Raw genomic sequence first — 18,772 nt, forward strand, 5'->3', positions numbered from 1 at the left:
TGGCTTTCCAATGGTGGCGAGAACTGAGGGACCACAAGGGGCTGAAAAACGACTCCTTGCTGGCTGTATTTCTGCTGGACAGGTAATCTTTCATTTTGATTATATATTTTTTCGGTTTATGTTTTCATGAAGCATGTATCACTAGCACACATTGCTGCCTAATATAGCTAACATAACTTTACTTAGCATAAAGTTACAATGTTATACACTTAGCCATTAGTAAAGATGATAAATACTCAATATGCTTAGTTCAAGTTTATCGCTGTTGTGTTGAATTTCGTAAAATGTAACTTTAGATAACAAAATGCATGTGTAAAAGCTAGTACACCGCATCCAGGAAATTTTTTAGAACTAAGTTAGCTTTAGCTACTAATCAACAATGCTTTCATCATGGAAACTCTTACATGCAAAACACAGTATGTGTTATGAATCTTACACGAAATTCATCTTCATTACAGTATTACTGATGTTATTGGAATTTTTTTTAATCAATGCTGTTTTTAGCTTTGCCTTATAAATATAACTATTTATAGTTTATAGGCATGTTCATGTGTTTTGGGGGCGTGGCTTTGGAAAGAGCCCAGAAGGGAGAAGGTGGAGTGAATGGAAATAATGAGCTGTCTTTAAAACAGCCGTGAGAGGTCCACAGACACTCAAATTTAATATTTTCTTTTTTAGAGTACTTACATTTTAATTATGTATTGATATATAAAGAAAGTTTTTTTAACAAATTCTTACCTACCCTACCTTTAAGTAATGCAATTAGTGAAATGTTTTAGGGAATAACACAATAATTACTTTAGGGTGGTTCCCAGTGTTTTGTATGGCATGCATTCGGCCAATCAACATTCACTTACATCACTGGTTGTTCCTCTTGTGCTGGGTTAGACACTACTCTGAAGTAGACTATACCTAAAATCATTCCCCAGTTCCTGCGGTGAGCAAGATGCCAAAAAGTGGGTACTTCCACCATGTAGTTTAAGAAAAAAAACTGAAAACTCCTAATGCTGCTTCATTAAGTTTAAGCCATTATATATTGTAAATATTAAATATATTGCCCTGCCCTCCTTGTTATTATGAACCTCATGATACACTCTCATGCTAAACGTTGCAAAATGTAAGTTAACACAGCGTTATTACTTTGGGAATTTATTAAGTCCGTTCACTCCTGTAATCTACATAAAACCATCCAATAAGATCGAAACTTATGAACACAAGTGGGCGATCCGACTGAGGGCGAGAGTTTTTTTGGTAAATAAGCACTGCTGTGTGTATATAAATACCCTGTTCCATTAATCGTCATTATCAACACTAAAGCAATTTGCAGTTTTAAACCATTGAATAAATTAGGATGTCTTCAAAAGTTAATGAGTGCTGGGAATTAGGGCGACAGTTAGCTTGACGCAGAAACAGAAGTGTTCTACCTTCACTCGATTGATGTTGACCCCGCTCATGCTTCCACTGCGGTCAATGAGGAAGATGAATTCCCCCTGGATGCTCCGCAGGTCAGAGGTCGTTGAGCGGAGGTCTGGGCAGAAGTTGAGCATGACCACGGGGTTGTGGAGGATGTCTTTATGAAGCCTCTTCCGAATGATGTCCACCTACACAACACACATCAGCCAGTGACAGAGCCATTAGTGAAGTTAATAATGGTTAAAGCTGGTGAATTTAATGAAAGCATGTAACACATTACACAACAGAACTAAAAAAAATTTTTCATAAAGCTCATTTTTGGAAATATTGAGACATAGTTTACCCAATAATGAAAATCCTGTCATCATTCACTCACTCTCAAGTTGTTCCAAACCTGTATAAGTTTCTTTCTTCGGTTGAACACAAAAGAAGATATTTTAAAGAATGTTGTTAACCAGACAGACGGTCGCCATTGACTTCCATAGCAGGAAAAAAAATACAATGGAAGTCAATTGTTTGCATATTTATGTATATTATTCTCATGCAATGCACGTAAGCATGTATAAAACTTTAGATAAAAAAAACCTAACCATTTTCATCATTGTAGCATTTTGAAGAAATATAAATTATTGAGAAAAGTATGTGCTTTTTACAAATTTCTGATGGTTTATAAAATTGTAAATGGTTTGGCTCCTTCGGTACTCGGTATTAGGACGGTGATTTTAGTTTCCGTCCTAATCATTCTGTGAGATCTACTAGATAATCTATGAGAAATTGTGCTATTCCTTTTTGCCATTCTGCTTTTGGACAATCGTCTTTTGCTGTGAAAGCTACGATTCGGGTATAAATAAAAGGGTGTAAATCTAGTTGTATTTCTAAAATGCAGTTAAAATCTTTTTAAAAATGTAATCAGCTTTGTAGACATTGACATGGTTGCTGTTTAATTGTAGTGTAGTGTTTTTATTGTGTATATATGTATTGTGTTGACCTGCCAAAGGACTGCGGATGAAAATTAGCTTTGAGCTAAATCCGGTGCAATACATGAAATGGAAACATTTATTAAAGTATATACAAAACACTCGAAAAATCTGCTTAATTGTATGAGAAAAAAAGCATATATAGTATGCAAACTATTATTAAACTAAATATGTCATTATAAAATGCTCACTCATGTCCCCATATGGCTTTTTGTATGGCCTATTTAGATAAATATAAATAAATATAATCCTGCCTTGCATTTATTTGTGCATTATTATTAAGTGTGAGAGACATGATTATTTTTAACTCTTGCATGAAAAATTATAGATAAATACACAGTACCGTTTAAAAGTTTAGTCTATAAATTATAAATATATATATTTCTCGAGTTCGGTGCATGTGTCAGAGCGCAAGATCATTTGGAGGATATGAGCAAGTTTAGTACTTCTCTGAATAAAGTACTTCAGATTAGCACTTCAACCCCTTTGCATCACGTTTCAATTGGTTGGTCCATTGTACAATAAATCATTTCTTGGAAATCTGCACTTTTCCTGCATACTTACTATATTAATCTTCAGATGAAATAGCTTTATTTTATATACATTAATGCATCCTGTATAAAACTGAGCTTGCTTGGATGTCCGCAAAGATATTAATTTCTATTCTGCAAGTTCAGATTCAGGTATTATTACTGTCATTACTGTATGGAAAAAAATGACCAGAGAATTCATCCATATTTCTCCTGTTGTGTTAAATTTTAATTTTTGTGTGAACCATCTTCTTGATGTTATTCAGCTTACTTCCGTAAACGATTAATAGAGACAAATAATGAAACTGTTCGCAAATATCAGAATTTTGTAAATCTTTTACGGGTCCTGGATTCCCCTCTCATGCTTTAAAGATTTAATTAAAGGAGCATACCTCCCGAATGAGGTGAAGTTAACTATTAGTTCGCTATGCAATGGGTAGAAACACTCTGGACTCTGCTGAAGACCTTTGACAGTTTCCATAGAAACCGCTATTCATTGCTGATTATTTTAGGGCTGGATGTTATTTCCCTCCTGTTGAGGAACAGCACTCACTTAAGGATGCAACTGAAGCTTTGTGCTGCTGAAAAAACATGAATCTGTGCTGATATTTTCACTTAATGTAACCACTGAAGCGAAGATTAGCAAGAATTGGCAAGAGATTTTGCATTAACTGGATAACCTAACTAAATCTGATTTCATACAGGATTTTGAGTATGTAAGTCATTGGGCTAAATCTAACAGCTTGACGTTTAAAAGTCCCTGAACATTTTACAGAATGACTGGAGCCTTAAAAAGTTTGGGATCTTTTAGTTAGTTACTTTTAATTTTTAAATAAATAAACTATTTTATTCAGCAAGGATGCATTAAACTGATCAAAAGTGATACAGAAAATATTTATACATTATAAAATTGATTTCTATTTCAAATAAATGCTCATTATTTTAAAAAAATGTATTTATCAATGAATCCTGAAAAAAAATGCTGATATTTTTCCACAAATATATTAAGCAGTGCATCTGTTTTCAACATTGATAATAGTAGAAAAACAGTAAACCAGCATATTAGAATGATTTCTGTGACACTGAACACTGGAGGAATGATTCAAGGATTTGTAATTTACTGTACTTTTGATCAAATAAATTCTTAACAACCCCAAACTTTTATAGTGCTAATAAATACACACAAAAACACACACACACACACACACACACACACACACACACACACACACACACACACACAAACACACACACACACACACACACACACACACACACACACACACACACACACACACACACACACAAAAATACACCTGTTCAACTGCTCTTTAATGCAAAAATTGTATCTAATCAGCCAATCACATGGCAAGTAGAAATGCGCTGCTTCCGAAATCGAATGCTTCCTAAAATACAGTATGCGAAAACTGTACGTACGCTAAAAGAGTATTATGTTTGAATACTTAATATTTGAAAAGTAAGTGAAAAATACCTGGATGACCTACTACTCCAGCTGAGATTCTGAAGTGTCCATTCATGAAGCATGAACATGGCAGATATCCGAATTTCATTAAAACTACCCTTAATCATACTATAGAACAAATTTTTTTTAGACTTTAAACGTTTGTTGGTGATGGACGGGCTGATCTGAGTATTTAAGAAACTGCTGATCGACTGGGATTTTCATACACATCCATCTCTATGGGTTTACAGAGAATGGTCTGGAAAAGAGAAAATATCCAGAGAACGGCAGTTCTGTGGGTGAAAATACCATGTCTATTAGTAGAATGGCCAAATTGGTTAAAGCTGATAGAAAGGCAACAGTAATCACTGGTTACAATCGAGGTCTGCAGAAGAGCGTCTCTGAACGCACAACATATCGAACCTTGAAGCAGAAGGGCAATAGCAGCAGAAGGTCAATCTAAGTGCCTCTCCTGTCAGCTAAGAGCAGAAAACTGAGGGTACAATTCGCACAGGCTCACCAAATCCGGCAATAGAAGATTGGAAAAATGTTGCCTTGTCTGATGAGTCTTGATTTTGCTGTGGCATTCAATGGTAGGGTCAGAATTTGGTGTAAACAACATGAAAGCATGAATCCATCGTGCCTTTTATTGACAGTTCAGGCTGGTGGTGGTGTAATGGTGTGGGAAATAATTATTTTCTTGGCACATTTTGGGATTGTTTAAAGCCCACAGATGACCCGAGTAATGTGGCTGACCATGTCTATCTATTTATAACCAGTGTGTCATCTTCTGATGTCTACTTCCGGCAGAATAACGCACCATGTCACAAAGCTCAAATCATCTCAAACTAGTAAACTCACTGTCACGTTCAAGAAACCAAACTCAAATGGTCTCCAGAGTCACCAGATCAATCCAATAGAGCACATTTGGGATGTGGTGGAACGGGAGATTTGCGTCATGGATCTGCAGCAACTGCATGAGTCTATCATGTCAATATGGACCAAAATCGCAGAGGAATGTTTCCAGCACCTTATGCCACGAAAAATTAAGGCAGTTCTGAAGGCAAAAGGTAGCCTGACAAGTTGAAATTTGCTGTTGCTAGGGTGCGATTTCTAGGCTAGGCAAAAGGGGGTCCAACCTAATAAATGTACAGTACCTAATAATATGGCTGGAGAGTGTATATTCATAATATTTTATTAATTATTAAATGTATCACTATTAACATTAAATAAATAATTTATAATTTACTGAATTTGACTAGATTAGATGACTAGACTAGATTAGAATTGTGATTAGATTTATCACAATTATTTTAGACATGTTTTATGCTTCTCTTTTACACATCTAAAATTTTAAAACTGGTTTCATTGTCCAAAAAAACTATAATTGCACCATGATACTTTTAAGTACTTCTTTGGTCAGTGACCAGAATCATTCCTTGAAAGTATTTGAATCTTATATATTACATGCCAATTTGGTAATGGACATCTCCGTCCCAATAACACGACTTGAGTCCATTATTTAAAATAATTACCACTTCCAGTAGTTTAGGATCCTGGCTGCCAAAACAAAATAATCTTTTCTAGATTTCTTTACCAATTATATGAAGTTTAAAAAACTAAGGGCCATATTTACTAAGCGGGCTCATTTCCTAAGAGTAAGAGTAGCACAAATTAACATCTGGTTAAAAACATGCTTTTTTGGGTGGTAATGGTGAAATACCAGTACAAATTGACTAGCACAAACCTTAGTAAATCACCTTACATGATTAATTTAAAAATTCTCCTCCCATAAATGTTGTGCCTGAAAGGGAAACTCCTGCAAATACATTTGCAATAAGGTTAGTTGCAAAAATAACCCTGTTCAAGCTTTTTCAAAAACGGACAGTAGTTTTTAACGCCAAAAGAGGGTTTGTGCTGGTGCAAGATGTTGATAAATATGTCCCTAAGCATCATGGTGTTGTACTACTTCTACAGACCATCAAGCTTTTGCTATTTTTCGTCCTTGTACAACATGCTCAAACAGTTTCTGTCTGTTTTCATTCATTCTTTCTCTTCACTCACTGTCTTTTCATTACTGCAGTCCTTCTTCGTGGCCTTTATGTAGTCGCTCCGTCCTTTCAGGTGCTCGTCGTATTCCTCCGATGTCATGTCTCCTTCTTCAATGAGAACGTGTGGCAGATGGGGCTCTACGCATAGAAAAGAATAATTACTCTCTCTGTAAGGCTCTCTGTGTGGCAGCACAACAGTGAATTATGACAGCAGACGATGAGTTGCATTATTGCCAGACATGAAGGACTCCCACGATGGCAGTATTTCTTAAAAAACAGCAGCTGTATTTGGAAGAAAGTGCGTCGGCTCCTAGTGGGCCATCAATACGGCTGAACGTTTGCCCCCTTGACTTGGTTTTCTAATGAATTCAATTGCACAATACTGCCCTCGGGTCACCTGCAGAGTGAGGCAATCTCATGAGGCACCTTATGAGGCATTGTGAGCCGATGAAGGTCGAGATGCATGATGGGGTGGCTGAAGAAATATAGAGCTCAACTAAACAGTGCTTATAGAGCAAGAAATCATGTTGTATGGTTGTGGGCCTGGGAATGATGTTTCAATAGCCTCTGATTTAATAAACAGCCTCTCATTTGGACAAGCTATCAGGCACAGGGAGAGATTAGGACTGGCTTGTTCTCAAAAGGCAGACTCTATTGTCCAGTTAACACAGGTCTGAGTTACTGTGTCTTACTGTTATCTTGTTTGTCTGTCCATGGGGACCAAATGTCCTGACAAAAAATTAAATTGCTGGACAGGTCCAGAAGGAAAACGGCTTCATAAGTTTTCATGAACTAAAAACGTGTGGTGTTTGTCACCACTATAGGTGTTTGCTACAGGTCAATGGTTACAAAGGCATTTTTTGTGAGTGTTTAGTGTTGTTTAAGAAATTGTAGGAATGGGAATCATAGAGAATTGAATTATGATTCTGTTGAACAATTCAAATTGTGGCAGTTTTCATTTATACAGTTCTGCGCCATTGTCTATGTCGACATACACTAAACATGCTAGTAGGCAATGTCCACGGACATGTTGATGGTGTAACCCACAGTATTAATTCAAAAGCTGAAGACAAAGCAGTTTGTTGTGTACGTTGTCGGGGAAGCAGCAGCAGTGATGGCGGCAAATAGACAGCCACTTTTGTTGCAGCTTGTTGTTAAATATCAAAGAACAGATATTTATAATCCGCAAGAGGATATTGCATATGAGGAATTGTGCAGATTATTTTTTTTTTGACCTGAAGAAGGGGTTCTAGCAGACCAATAACAGTGCTTCCAGTCCATGAAGAGTTAATGCTTGTTACATTTTTGGAGAGGTGCACATCAGGTTACGCCAGAGTCAATGCTTTCCACACACAGCCTACAACATAGCTACAGCATAGGGTCGACGCAGAAGTATAAATAAGCCTTTAGGAATAAATATATGGAAATAAGAAATGCAATTGCATAACAAAAATGATGAGACTATTTTAGTAATAATAAATAATAAACCACACTGGTTACACTGAAATTTTCTCTTCACTTAAAGATAATCAAATCTGAACCATTTGTTCAAGAATCAGACCCTAAAAAAAGCAACTACTGTACATACTTTCCAGTTTACAAAACCTTTTGATTCACAAATATTAAGAAATGTGAATTACTTGAAACTACATAAAAAACCATGGTAGACCACCAGAATTGCCCCAAATGCTGTCCCAACTGATCAAAAGAATTTCATATTGAACATCATGGCTGATTGCCATTAATTTTATAGGATTATAAAAAAATATTACTTTGTTTTGTAATTATTGTTAGTGATTGTGATTGTTCTTGAGGTTTGTGTGTCCAGTGTCGAGGTCTATGACCTTTCAGAACTTTATCCTGGATATCTTTGCTTCATAGAATGAATGATCCTTGACAAACAAAGTTAGCATAGTTCACTTAACCTATTTATCCTATAGGACTAAAAAGCCTAAACGGCTATCGAAAATGACATATCAATTTGTTGTGTTAGTTACTAACTGAGAATTGTTTGAACAAGAAACTGACATTGACAAACTGGACAAAACAAAGTAGTGTTACTTAGGAGAATTATTAAAGGGATAGTTCACCCAAAAATGAAAATTCTGTCATTTACTCACCTCAGTAGGTTTTTTTTTTCCTACTATGGAGTCCATCAACTGTCTGCTTACAGACATTCTTTAAAGGTCCCGTTCTTCGTGTGTTTTCGAAGCTTTGATTATGTTTACAGTGTGCAAAATAGCATGAGTTCATGTTTCCCGTGTAAAAAAAACACAGTATTTTTCACACAATTTACTTATCTGTATACCGCTGTTTCCTCTGTCCTAAAAACGGCCTGATGATTTCCTTGTTCTATGAAGTCCCTCCTTCAGAAACACATAACGAGTTCTGATTGGGCCAGCGCTTCATGTGTTGTGATTGGACAGCAGCTTAGCGCACTTTGCCCGGAAAGGTCCCGCCTCTTACCATAATGGGGAGATCCAAGCGCTGAAAGCGCGCTCTTCTCCACATGGGAGAGCAAAAAGACCACGCCCCCTATTTTGCATGTTCTTGTGGGCGGAGGGTTAGTCAACAAACGGTTCTAGTGACGTCATTCATGAAGGAAGTGCAGGGGTGTAGTCCAAACCGGCCGTTCGCTGTAGGCTTTGAAAGGGAACTTCTGTTAAAAAATATCTAGCTTGGCATTGAACTTTGAGCTTTATAATTTATAGGTATTATTTATGCTCTAACAGCAACATTACACACTAACTAAAGTTTGAAAGATGGAATCGCGAAGAACGGGACCTTTAAAATTTCTTCTTTTGTGTTCAACAGAAGAAATAAACTTATACAGGTTTAAAACAACTTGAGGATCAGTAAGTTTTGACAAAACTTTCTTTTTTGGGTGAACTATCCCTTTTAGACAATAGAACCTAAAAATCTGAATGCATCAGGCAGTAATTAATTTTTCTGAACAGTTTATTTTGTTGCGCTGTATACTTTTGATTCACTAAAAAGAGCTAGCTCAGCATTGTTTGTTTCATACTGTAGAATGTAGATTGAGATCATCGTTATATACAATTATTGATTTATACTACTTAATTATTTAAAATGATTTATGTGTGCTACAAACCACTGGGGTAGATCAGTATCTCCACAGGGCAGTCGTAGGTGTACTTGTCTGCCAGTGTGACCACAATACTTGTGGCAGAGCGAGCCGAAGGGTCCGCGTCCGCCCGGATGGCATGTGAGGGGCTCTCCACACCTGCACAGAGAAACTTCTAAAGCATCTAAAATAAGCAGGAGCAACAGACAATAGACCACATGCGAGGACTAAACCGTTCAGCAGGAAGACGTATACTGCAAAACAACTGGTATGAAATAATGTGGTACAGCTAGGCAATCAACACATAATTTGGGCTTGAGTCCCAGCTGAAATGACAAGCATATGCTGCACTTTACATTTATGAATTTGGCAGGCACTTTTATCCAATGCACCTGGATGTGTATTCAAACTGATAACATGTATAGCTTTAAAAGTCAACTCATCATACTATCCACACATCAAACATAATTTGGGCTAAAAAACTGGCAGCATGTTTTAGATTTATGTATTTATACGGATAAGGTAATTGTGACTTAATTTCACAATTCTCTTTTTTCCTGCAATTCTGATTTTATCTCTCACAACTTCGCAAGTTATAAACTGGTAATTGCAAGTTTACATCTCACAATTCTGTTTTATTTTTTTTTACTCCAAAAAGAAAAAAGAAAAAAAAAGGTAATTGCAACATTTTATCTCACAATTCTTACTTTTTTTTGCTCACAATTGCAAACGTACATCTCACAATTCTGACATTTCTTTTTAAGAATTGGGAGGGGGAAAAAGTCTAAATGGGTAGATATAAACAAAAAGGAGAACTTCAACATAAATGCATAAATGTAAAATATATGCTGGCAATTTTTTCGCACTTGTAAGAAAACAGTCAGAATTATAAGAGACTCGCAATTACATAATTATATTTTTTTATTCCATGGTGGAACTAAGCTTCCATACATTTGCCAGGCAATTTAATCCAAATAAAGTTGCAGTATATTCACGCTTTTTTACATTTCACATTATAATATTTGATATATATATATATATATATATATATATATATATATATATATATATATATATATATATATATATATACACACACATACACACATACTACTTAATATATATATATATATGCTTAATATATACAGGGTTCGTACACCTTTTCAAAGGTCAAATTCAAGCACTTTTCAAGCACTTTCAAGGTCAAATTTAATGATTTTTCCAGCACCTAACACCGCTGTAAATTACATACCAATACATTGTCAAAATTATTATTTAGTACACTTTATCATCACATTAAAAAGATAATAATACTATAAACAGCCAAAATCGTGTTTCGTAAAGCAGCAGGATCAGATATTTAACCAAATCAAGTTTTATTTCTTTTAAATGTATCACTGTCTAAGTAGATTTTGCTTACTATCTGACCTGCCTTTGGGGTAATTGTAAAAACAATTACCCTAAACAAAATCACTCGACGGGTTCACTTCACTTTCAATTCATTTATTGAACATTTTAAAAATGAAAACATTCGTCTTTGAGGTAGACAGTCAATCACATGTACCTCATTGACCTTTTCTATTTTTAATTTTAAAAAAAATTGTGTGTGTATGTCTATTAAAAGTCTAGGCAATCAAGTATTTCTTCTGAAGAGATCACTTTATATGATCAGTAAAGAGCAGCAGGTGATATTTTGTCTTTTTGTAGTTTGAATAACTGCTGCCCCTTTAAGACCTGACGCGAGTGTGGAATCAAAACACTGTTCCTGTTACTCATTCTTCTGAATCGTTTACGGCTGTATTTAGGTTAATACACACCCAGATGAACAGTGTAACATTTTTTGTGTGTATTTGACCATTAATTAGCTGGGAAAAGGAGCTATTTTTTATTTTATTTACTTGTATGTCAGAGGTCGGCTTATAACGGTATGTGCCCACTTCAGATATGAGCGCAAAATCGGCAGGAATTTGTAGAATTATGTGTCTAATCCTGTGTGAAATTCAGACCGATCGAAAAATATATCAATATTTTGACAGCACTAAGTTACTTGCAGGGGCAAAGCCATCTTTTCAGAAGTGAGTGGGACAGAATTTTTTTTTTTTTTTTTTTTTTTTGACCAATATAATTTATTGCATCTCTTGCTTTTAATTGGGCAAGATATCAAATACACTGCTGAACAATAACCACTAATTAATATCTATAATATTATTCTCCTATTTTTTGTGCCAATTTTATAATTGGTTTATATACTAGCCTACAAACACTTGTGCATTAACATTCCATAGATTTTATGCAATGTAAAAATATATATATATATTCTAATGTAAACCAGCTGTTCTCTGTGTGAATATATAGTAAAGTGTAATTTATTCCTGTGATCAAAGCTGAATTTATCATCATTACTCCAGTCTTCAGAGTCACATGATCCTTCACTAATCACTCTCAGATGAGGATCTGATGATCAACACACATTTATGATTATTATCAGTTGTGCTGCTCATGGTGATGCTTAATTTTTGTGGAAACCATCTAAACATTTGTGGTAAAATTAAAAAAGAGAGAAATTAATACTTTTGTTGATCAGACATGCATTAAATTGATCACAAGTGATAATTTTAATATTACAAAAGATGATAATTTTTAATGAATGCAAATAACTGCTATCCTTTGAACTTTCTATTCATTAAAGAAACCTGAAAAATAACATGTAGGCTATCATGGTTTCCACAACATTTTTAAGCAGCACAACTGTTTTCAACACAGATAATAATCATAAATGTTTCTTGATTATTAAATCCTGATATGAGAATGATTAGTGAAGGATCATGTCACACTGAAGACTGGAGTAATGATAAATTCAGCTTTGATCACAGGAATAAATTACTATATATTCACATAGGAAAAAAGCTGTTTTAATTTGTAATAATATTTCAAAATATTACTGTTTGAACTATTTTTGATTACATAAATGCAGCCTTGGTGAGCAGAAGATACTAAACATTAAAAGCTGCATTATTCATATGATAGCCTATACTTTATTGTCATCAATAGCCTACATTGAGATGGCTTGAAAAACACACAAAGCATATATATTGTCGCAATCGTCTGATTGTCGTCGTCACGTTTCATCATCATAACGATTGTTTTCCTTCAGCTGCAGCTCCAGCGTGACTGGATATTACGAATCCACTTTTGGACTTTCCAAAAGTGGATGAGGAGGACTTTCCTCATATTTAGATGCGAATAAAATGACAGGTCATGCATAGATTATTTTTTGTCTCTGAATTTAAATCTTGATGTATTCACATTGGTTTCTATGTAAATACATTTGACCGTGACCTCAAGAAGCGCGCAATCAACCGAGATTAGAGAGAGCTGTTTTTAGCGTCCCTGTTAACTTGCCCGCCCCCGCGCAGGTAACGCCGGTTCGGATCCCGCTCGGAGCGGGTCGACTAGCATCGGTGAGACCCAGTAAAAGTGCGGGGGACGAAAATACATTTTATTAAAAGTGAGGGGGACACGTCCCCCGCGTAATCTACGCCCATGGTTACTTGTATGATCATCTGACACTATTTTTATGCACTGAGCTAATGTTTGTAGGTTTAAATTTGTGGCTACGTTCACTGCCTATTCCACAAATGAACATGCCATAACGGACATGCTAATCTTACATTATCACATTATACATATACTCTGTCACTAATGCGAATTCCTAGCTAGCAGTTAATAGCGCAAGTTAAACAAATAGGCGCTAATGTGTAGGCTACAGTAACGTTAAACTACTTTAGTTAGCTTACTTGAAAGTCTATGACTTAGCCTACCTTTCATGTGACTCGAAAGAGCAGACTCGCCCATATAGTGAAAAGCTGCATGTATTTTTGCAAACTTTACAGGAGGTACTTCGTGGGGTTTGTGCCAGTTTGATCCAAAATTCGTATTTAGCATCTTTCAGCCAACGTTCAATGAAACGACAACATGGGGGCGGAGTCACACGGAAATAGACAGGCAGATCGCGAGCACAGCAGGTTTCATTTTAGGCTCTCCAACATTTTATTTCTACATTTAATAAACGAACTATTTAGTCAGATAGGTATTTGTTGTAAAAGAAATAGTTACAATTTCAAGCATTTTTAAGCACCTTATCCAAAATTCAAGCACTTTTCAAACCTTGAAAACACAACATCAAAATTCAAGCACTTTCAAGGATTTCAAGCACCCGTACGAACCCTGTATATATGTGCATGTATGTACTATGTATGTATATTTATATAATTTATATATATAATTGATATTTTTAATATAATTATATTTAGATGCGATTAACCACACAAAATTTACTTGTGTTCTCTGGAAATCAAGCCTATGATCGGGGTATTAGGAGTGTTTCATTGAGAGACAATTTTTAAGGATGAGGATGGAGGAACTGACCTGCGAGTAAATACGGGCCTCTGATCTCAAGATGGAAGTTAAACTCATAGTCAATGGAGTTGATGGTCTCTTCCTCCAACAGAGCAGCCAAACACACACCTGAGGCCGTCTGCTCGTGTGTTCCCTGTGCACAATGATGCTGATCCCTCCTGAGACAAAATCAGCAGGTACACATTCAAACTTCATTTTCAGTTCAGTTTCATTAAATCCTGGACTAGTGAGGTAATAATATGAATATGTTTAATTTTTTAAGGAAAAAGCAGTGCTTAAAAGGCAGTAAAACAACAGTAGTAATGATTTAAAGGATAGATTACTATAAAATTAAAAGTCTGTCATCATTTTATACTCACACCATTCCAAAATTGTACAAAACTTTTTGGAGGATTATCTGTATTTTGAAGAGATGGAATGGCTGAGGAATGAGGAATGGCTTAGAGCAGCTGACATCTCAACTATTTAATTTCAACTAATTAAAATTCTGTCATAATTTAGGCCCCGATATACTCAAGGCAAAGTTCTTTTTCGTTCTTCGTTTAGGAGTAAAAAAACGCTTGAAACACGTGAGCAGCGCTATACTGTTATCAAACATCTGACGCCGCCCATGCTGCTGAGAGCGACGGTTAGATGAATATGGAAATATTTGCTGCACGCTTCCCTCTCAATAAAAAAATTAACAACACAATTGAGAAAACAGCAAGCATTTTTTAATAAAGCATAAAAAAAGCATCTAATCATAGCAACATGTATGTTTGCACGAGCTCTGCTGCACACCAGCAATCATGTCACGTTTATTTATACAGCACTTTATACAATAGATTGTTTAAAGGGGTGGTTGCATGCGATTTCACTTTTTTATCTTTAGTTAGTGTGTAATGTTGCTGCTTGAGCATAAATAGTATCTGCAAAGTTACAGCGCTGAAAGTTCAATGCAAACGGAGATATTGTTTGGACTACAACAAGCTTCTTTCCGGATTGGTGACATCATTAACCCTTGCTATTAACATAAACACTGCCCCAGATGTGACTTCTGCCCGTAATGGTAAGGGGCGTGGCGTTTCCGGTAACCTGTGCTTGGCACTTCAGCCAATAAAAATACAGGAAACTACATTTGGCCATCAAACCAATCTAAGAGCATTGCGTTTTTCGGAGGGATGGGCTTCACAGAAGCAGGAAGCAAACAAGCCGTTCAAAGGACAGTGAAGATAGCGGTGTGGAATAAAGGTCAAATAGAAGAAAAATACGGCATCTTTAAAAAAAAGTATTAAGACATGTTATACTGCGCCCCATAAACACAACCAAGCCTAGAAGAAAAAAACACGGAACCACCCCTTCAAAATCCCGTAAAAGAAGGCCATGCACACCTACCTGAACTTTGTTTTGGCCTGATTTTGTTTGAAATGATATCACATCAGTTCGTTTTGCGATTACTCTTGAAGTATATTGGGGTCTTTATCCATGTCATTCCAAAATGGCCATACCAAACTTTCGTGGAACTTTGCGACCTTTTGCCCCATTTCAGGCTTTAAACATAAAGATATAAAACTGTAATTTTTTGTGAAGAATCAACAACAAGTGGGACACAATCATGAAGTGGAATGAAATTTATTGGATATTTCAAACTTTTTTAACAAATCAAAAACTGAAAAGATTGGGTGTGCAAAATTATTCAGCCCCTTTATTTTCAGTGCAGCAAACTCTCTCCAGAAGTTCAGTGAGGATCTCTGAATGATCCAATGTTGACCTAAATTACTAATGATGATAAATAGAATCCACCTGTGTGTAATCACATCTCCGTATAAATGCACCTGCACTGTGATAGTCTCAGAGGTCCGTTTAAAGCGCAGAGAGCATCATGAAGAACAAGTAACACACCAGGCAGGTCCGAGATACTGTTGTGGAGAAGTTTAAAGCCGGATTTGGATACAAAAAGATTTCCCAAGCTTTAAACATCCCAAGGAGCACTGTGCAAGCGATAATATTGAAATGGAAGGAGTATCAGACCACTGAAAATCTACCAAGACCTGGCCATACCTCTAAACTTTCTGCTCATACAAGGAGAAGACTGATCAGAGATGCAGCCGAGAGGCCCACGATCACTCTAGATGAACTGCAGAGATCTACAGCTGAGGTGGGAGACTCTGTCCATAGGACAACAACCAGTCGTATACTGCACAAATCGTGCCTTTAGGGAAGAGTGGCAAGAAGAAAGCCATTTATTAAATATATCCATAAAAAGTGTTGTTTAAAGTTTGCCACAAGCCACCTGGGAGACACACCAAACATGTGAAAGAAGGTGCTCTGGTCAGATGAAACCAAATTGAACTTTTTGGCAACAATGCAAAACGTTATGTTTGGCATAAAAGCAACACCGCTCATCACCCTGAACACGCCATCCCCACTGTCAAACATGGTGGCGTCAGCATCATCGTTTGGGCCTGATTTTCTTCAGCAGGCACAGGGAAGATGGTTAAAATTGATGGGAAGATGGATGGAGCCAAATACAGGACCATTCTGGAAGAAAACCTGATGGAGTCTGCAAAAGACCTGAGACTGGGACGGAGATTTGTCTTCCAACAAGACAATGATCCAAAACATAAAGCAAAATCTACAATGGAATGGTTCAAAAATAAACATATCCAGGTGTTCGAATGGCCAAGTCAAAGTCCAGACCTGAATCCAATCGAGAATCTGTGGAAAGATCTGAAAACTGCTGTTCACAAACGCTCTCCATCCAACCTCACTGAGCTCGAGCTGTTCTGCAAGGAGGAATGGGCAAAAATTTCAGTCTCTTGATGTGCAAAACTGATAGAGACATACCTCAAGAGACTTACAGCTGTAATCGCAGCAAAAGGTGGCGCTACAAAGTATTAACTTAAGGGGGCCGAATCATTTTGCACGCCCAATTTTTCAGTTTTTGATTTGTTAAAAAAGTTTGAAATATCCAAGAAATTTCATTCCACTTCATGATTGTGTCCCACGTGTTGTTGATTCTTCAAAAAAAATGACAGTTTTATATCTTTATGTTTGAAGCCTGAAATGTGGCAAAATGTCGCAAAGTTCAAGGGGGACGATACTTTCGCAAGGCACTGTATAAAAATATATTTTGTATTGCTTTTTCCCCATGCAATGGAAGTCAGTGGGGTCTAAAGGTGTTTGGTTCCCAAAGTTCTTCAAAATATTTAAATAGAAAATATTTTATTTTGTGTTCTACACAAGGTCCTACAGATTTAGGAACATGAGGGCGAGTAAATTATTATTATTATTGTGATTCTGTGTAAATTAAATGTAGCTACATAGAGATTAAATGTAGATGTAAGAAGAAAAAAAATCTGCAAGTAAGAACAAAATTGAAAAAAGAACTGCAAAGTTTAATACTTCGACTAGGATTTGGAGTTTAATTTGTTTGATTATTACGTTATTTACATGGCAAACACAAGGTCAATAATACAATCCACAGAATTTAAATTATTATTAAAAACATTTCGTTTGGAATTTAAAACAGAAACCAGAATGTTTGAGGATTATAAATACAGGAGTGCCATTCAAATACTATAATTATTAAAATATGAAATATTAATGAATCACGAACCTCCTAACAGTACTCGGTGAAAACGCCTGCTCCTCTTTGACAGAACGTTGGACTCTTGGAGAGCATACGGGCGGTGAGGTTACCCGAATTCCACCGTTAGGGAGCGTGCTGAGCTCCGAGGACGTGCTGACCAGTATATTAATGGTCTCCAGAGGGGGAATGACACCCAGACTGACCACCAGCACTGACCTCTCCTGATCCTCATCCAAAACGATATGTCCTGCAGCAAGATGATTCATCAGTAAAGCCTCTGAAATGTACAGTCAACGTCAATGCAAGAGCTTAACAGGATTTTGCGTGTAAACTGGATTGAACAGACACCATGACAGGCCTTCCGTTTAAGCTCTGAATTGGGGATTAGATCTTTGATGAGCGTTATAAATGAGCATGCAGTCTTACCACCTCCACTGTGCGGGGTTCCATTGGCATTGCAGCAATCAAAGTAACAGTCATCGATTTTAGTTTTGTCTTTGACCTGCACGGTTATTATCTGGCTGCCAATCATCGCTTCGAACCCGACCACCACACTGCACTCATCCAGAGGATATATAAAGACTCCTGCATGAATCACAGGAAAAGGATTAGAAAAAGTGATTCAGGAGAATGCATTGTTTATTACACAATAGCGAAAGGCGATCTTTCCACAAAGCTAATTTTGCACTTGACAGAAATTAAATCCTTCGTTTTAGTGCCTTCAGCATTGACTAATGCAAAATCCAATCTGTTGGAGTCAATAAGACACTGGAGACCACAGAGCAGCAATGTGCCGGTGACATTTCTAGAGTTCATACACAAATCGCTGATGAGGTTGGAAGTGAAACACAAGTGTTTCTCTTTCCTTCAGGGCATTTTGAGAAAGTATTACTGTGATTATAAAGAGTATATTGCTTTTTGTCCCAAATTGCTATTGAGGATAAGAATAATAAATAAATTCTTGATTTTTTATATTGGTTATTTTCATCACAAGTGGATAAAGTGGAGTGCTTTTGGACAAACAAACAAAACAATATATATTATATATATATATATATATATTGACACATCTACTAAAAATACACTCTGAAAGGTAATTCAGGGGACCTGTTACAACAACTTAAGAGATAGTTCACCCAAAAATTCTGCCGAAAAATAAAATTATAAAGGTTTGGAACAACCAGAGAGTGAGTAAATGATGACAGAATTTTCATTGTTGGGAGGACTACCCCTTTGAATAAATGCATGGTTGCAAAAATTCTAA

General features: G+C 36.3%; 1 protein-coding gene across 2 annotated transcripts in view; it reads right to left on the minus strand.

The window, feature by feature from the left end:
• Window positions 1-18,772, minus strand: part of vwa5b1 (von Willebrand factor A domain containing 5B1) — a 63,729-nt gene that overhangs the window by 31,811 nt on the left and 13,146 nt on the right. For both annotated transcript variants that reach the window (XM_067445671.1, XM_067445670.1), the window contains 6 exons: window positions 17,935-18,093; window positions 17,536-17,755; window positions 13,947-14,095; window positions 9,546-9,677; window positions 6,447-6,571; window positions 1,425-1,601 (listed from right to left, as the gene is read on the minus strand). In XM_067445671.1, coding sequence (XP_067301772.1) covers window positions 1,425-1,601; window positions 6,447-6,571; window positions 9,546-9,677; window positions 13,947-14,095; window positions 17,536-17,755; window positions 17,935-18,093 — 962 coding nt within the window. The remainder of the gene's footprint in view (window positions 1-1,424; window positions 1,602-6,446; window positions 6,572-9,545; window positions 9,678-13,946; window positions 14,096-17,535; window positions 17,756-17,934; window positions 18,094-18,772) is intronic.

Source organism: Pseudorasbora parva, chromosome 6 (assembly GCF_024679245.1).
Source record: "Pseudorasbora parva isolate DD20220531a chromosome 6, ASM2467924v1, whole genome shotgun sequence".
In the NCBI taxonomy this organism is placed as follows: Eukaryota; Metazoa; Chordata; class Actinopteri; order Cypriniformes; family Gobionidae; genus Pseudorasbora; species Pseudorasbora parva.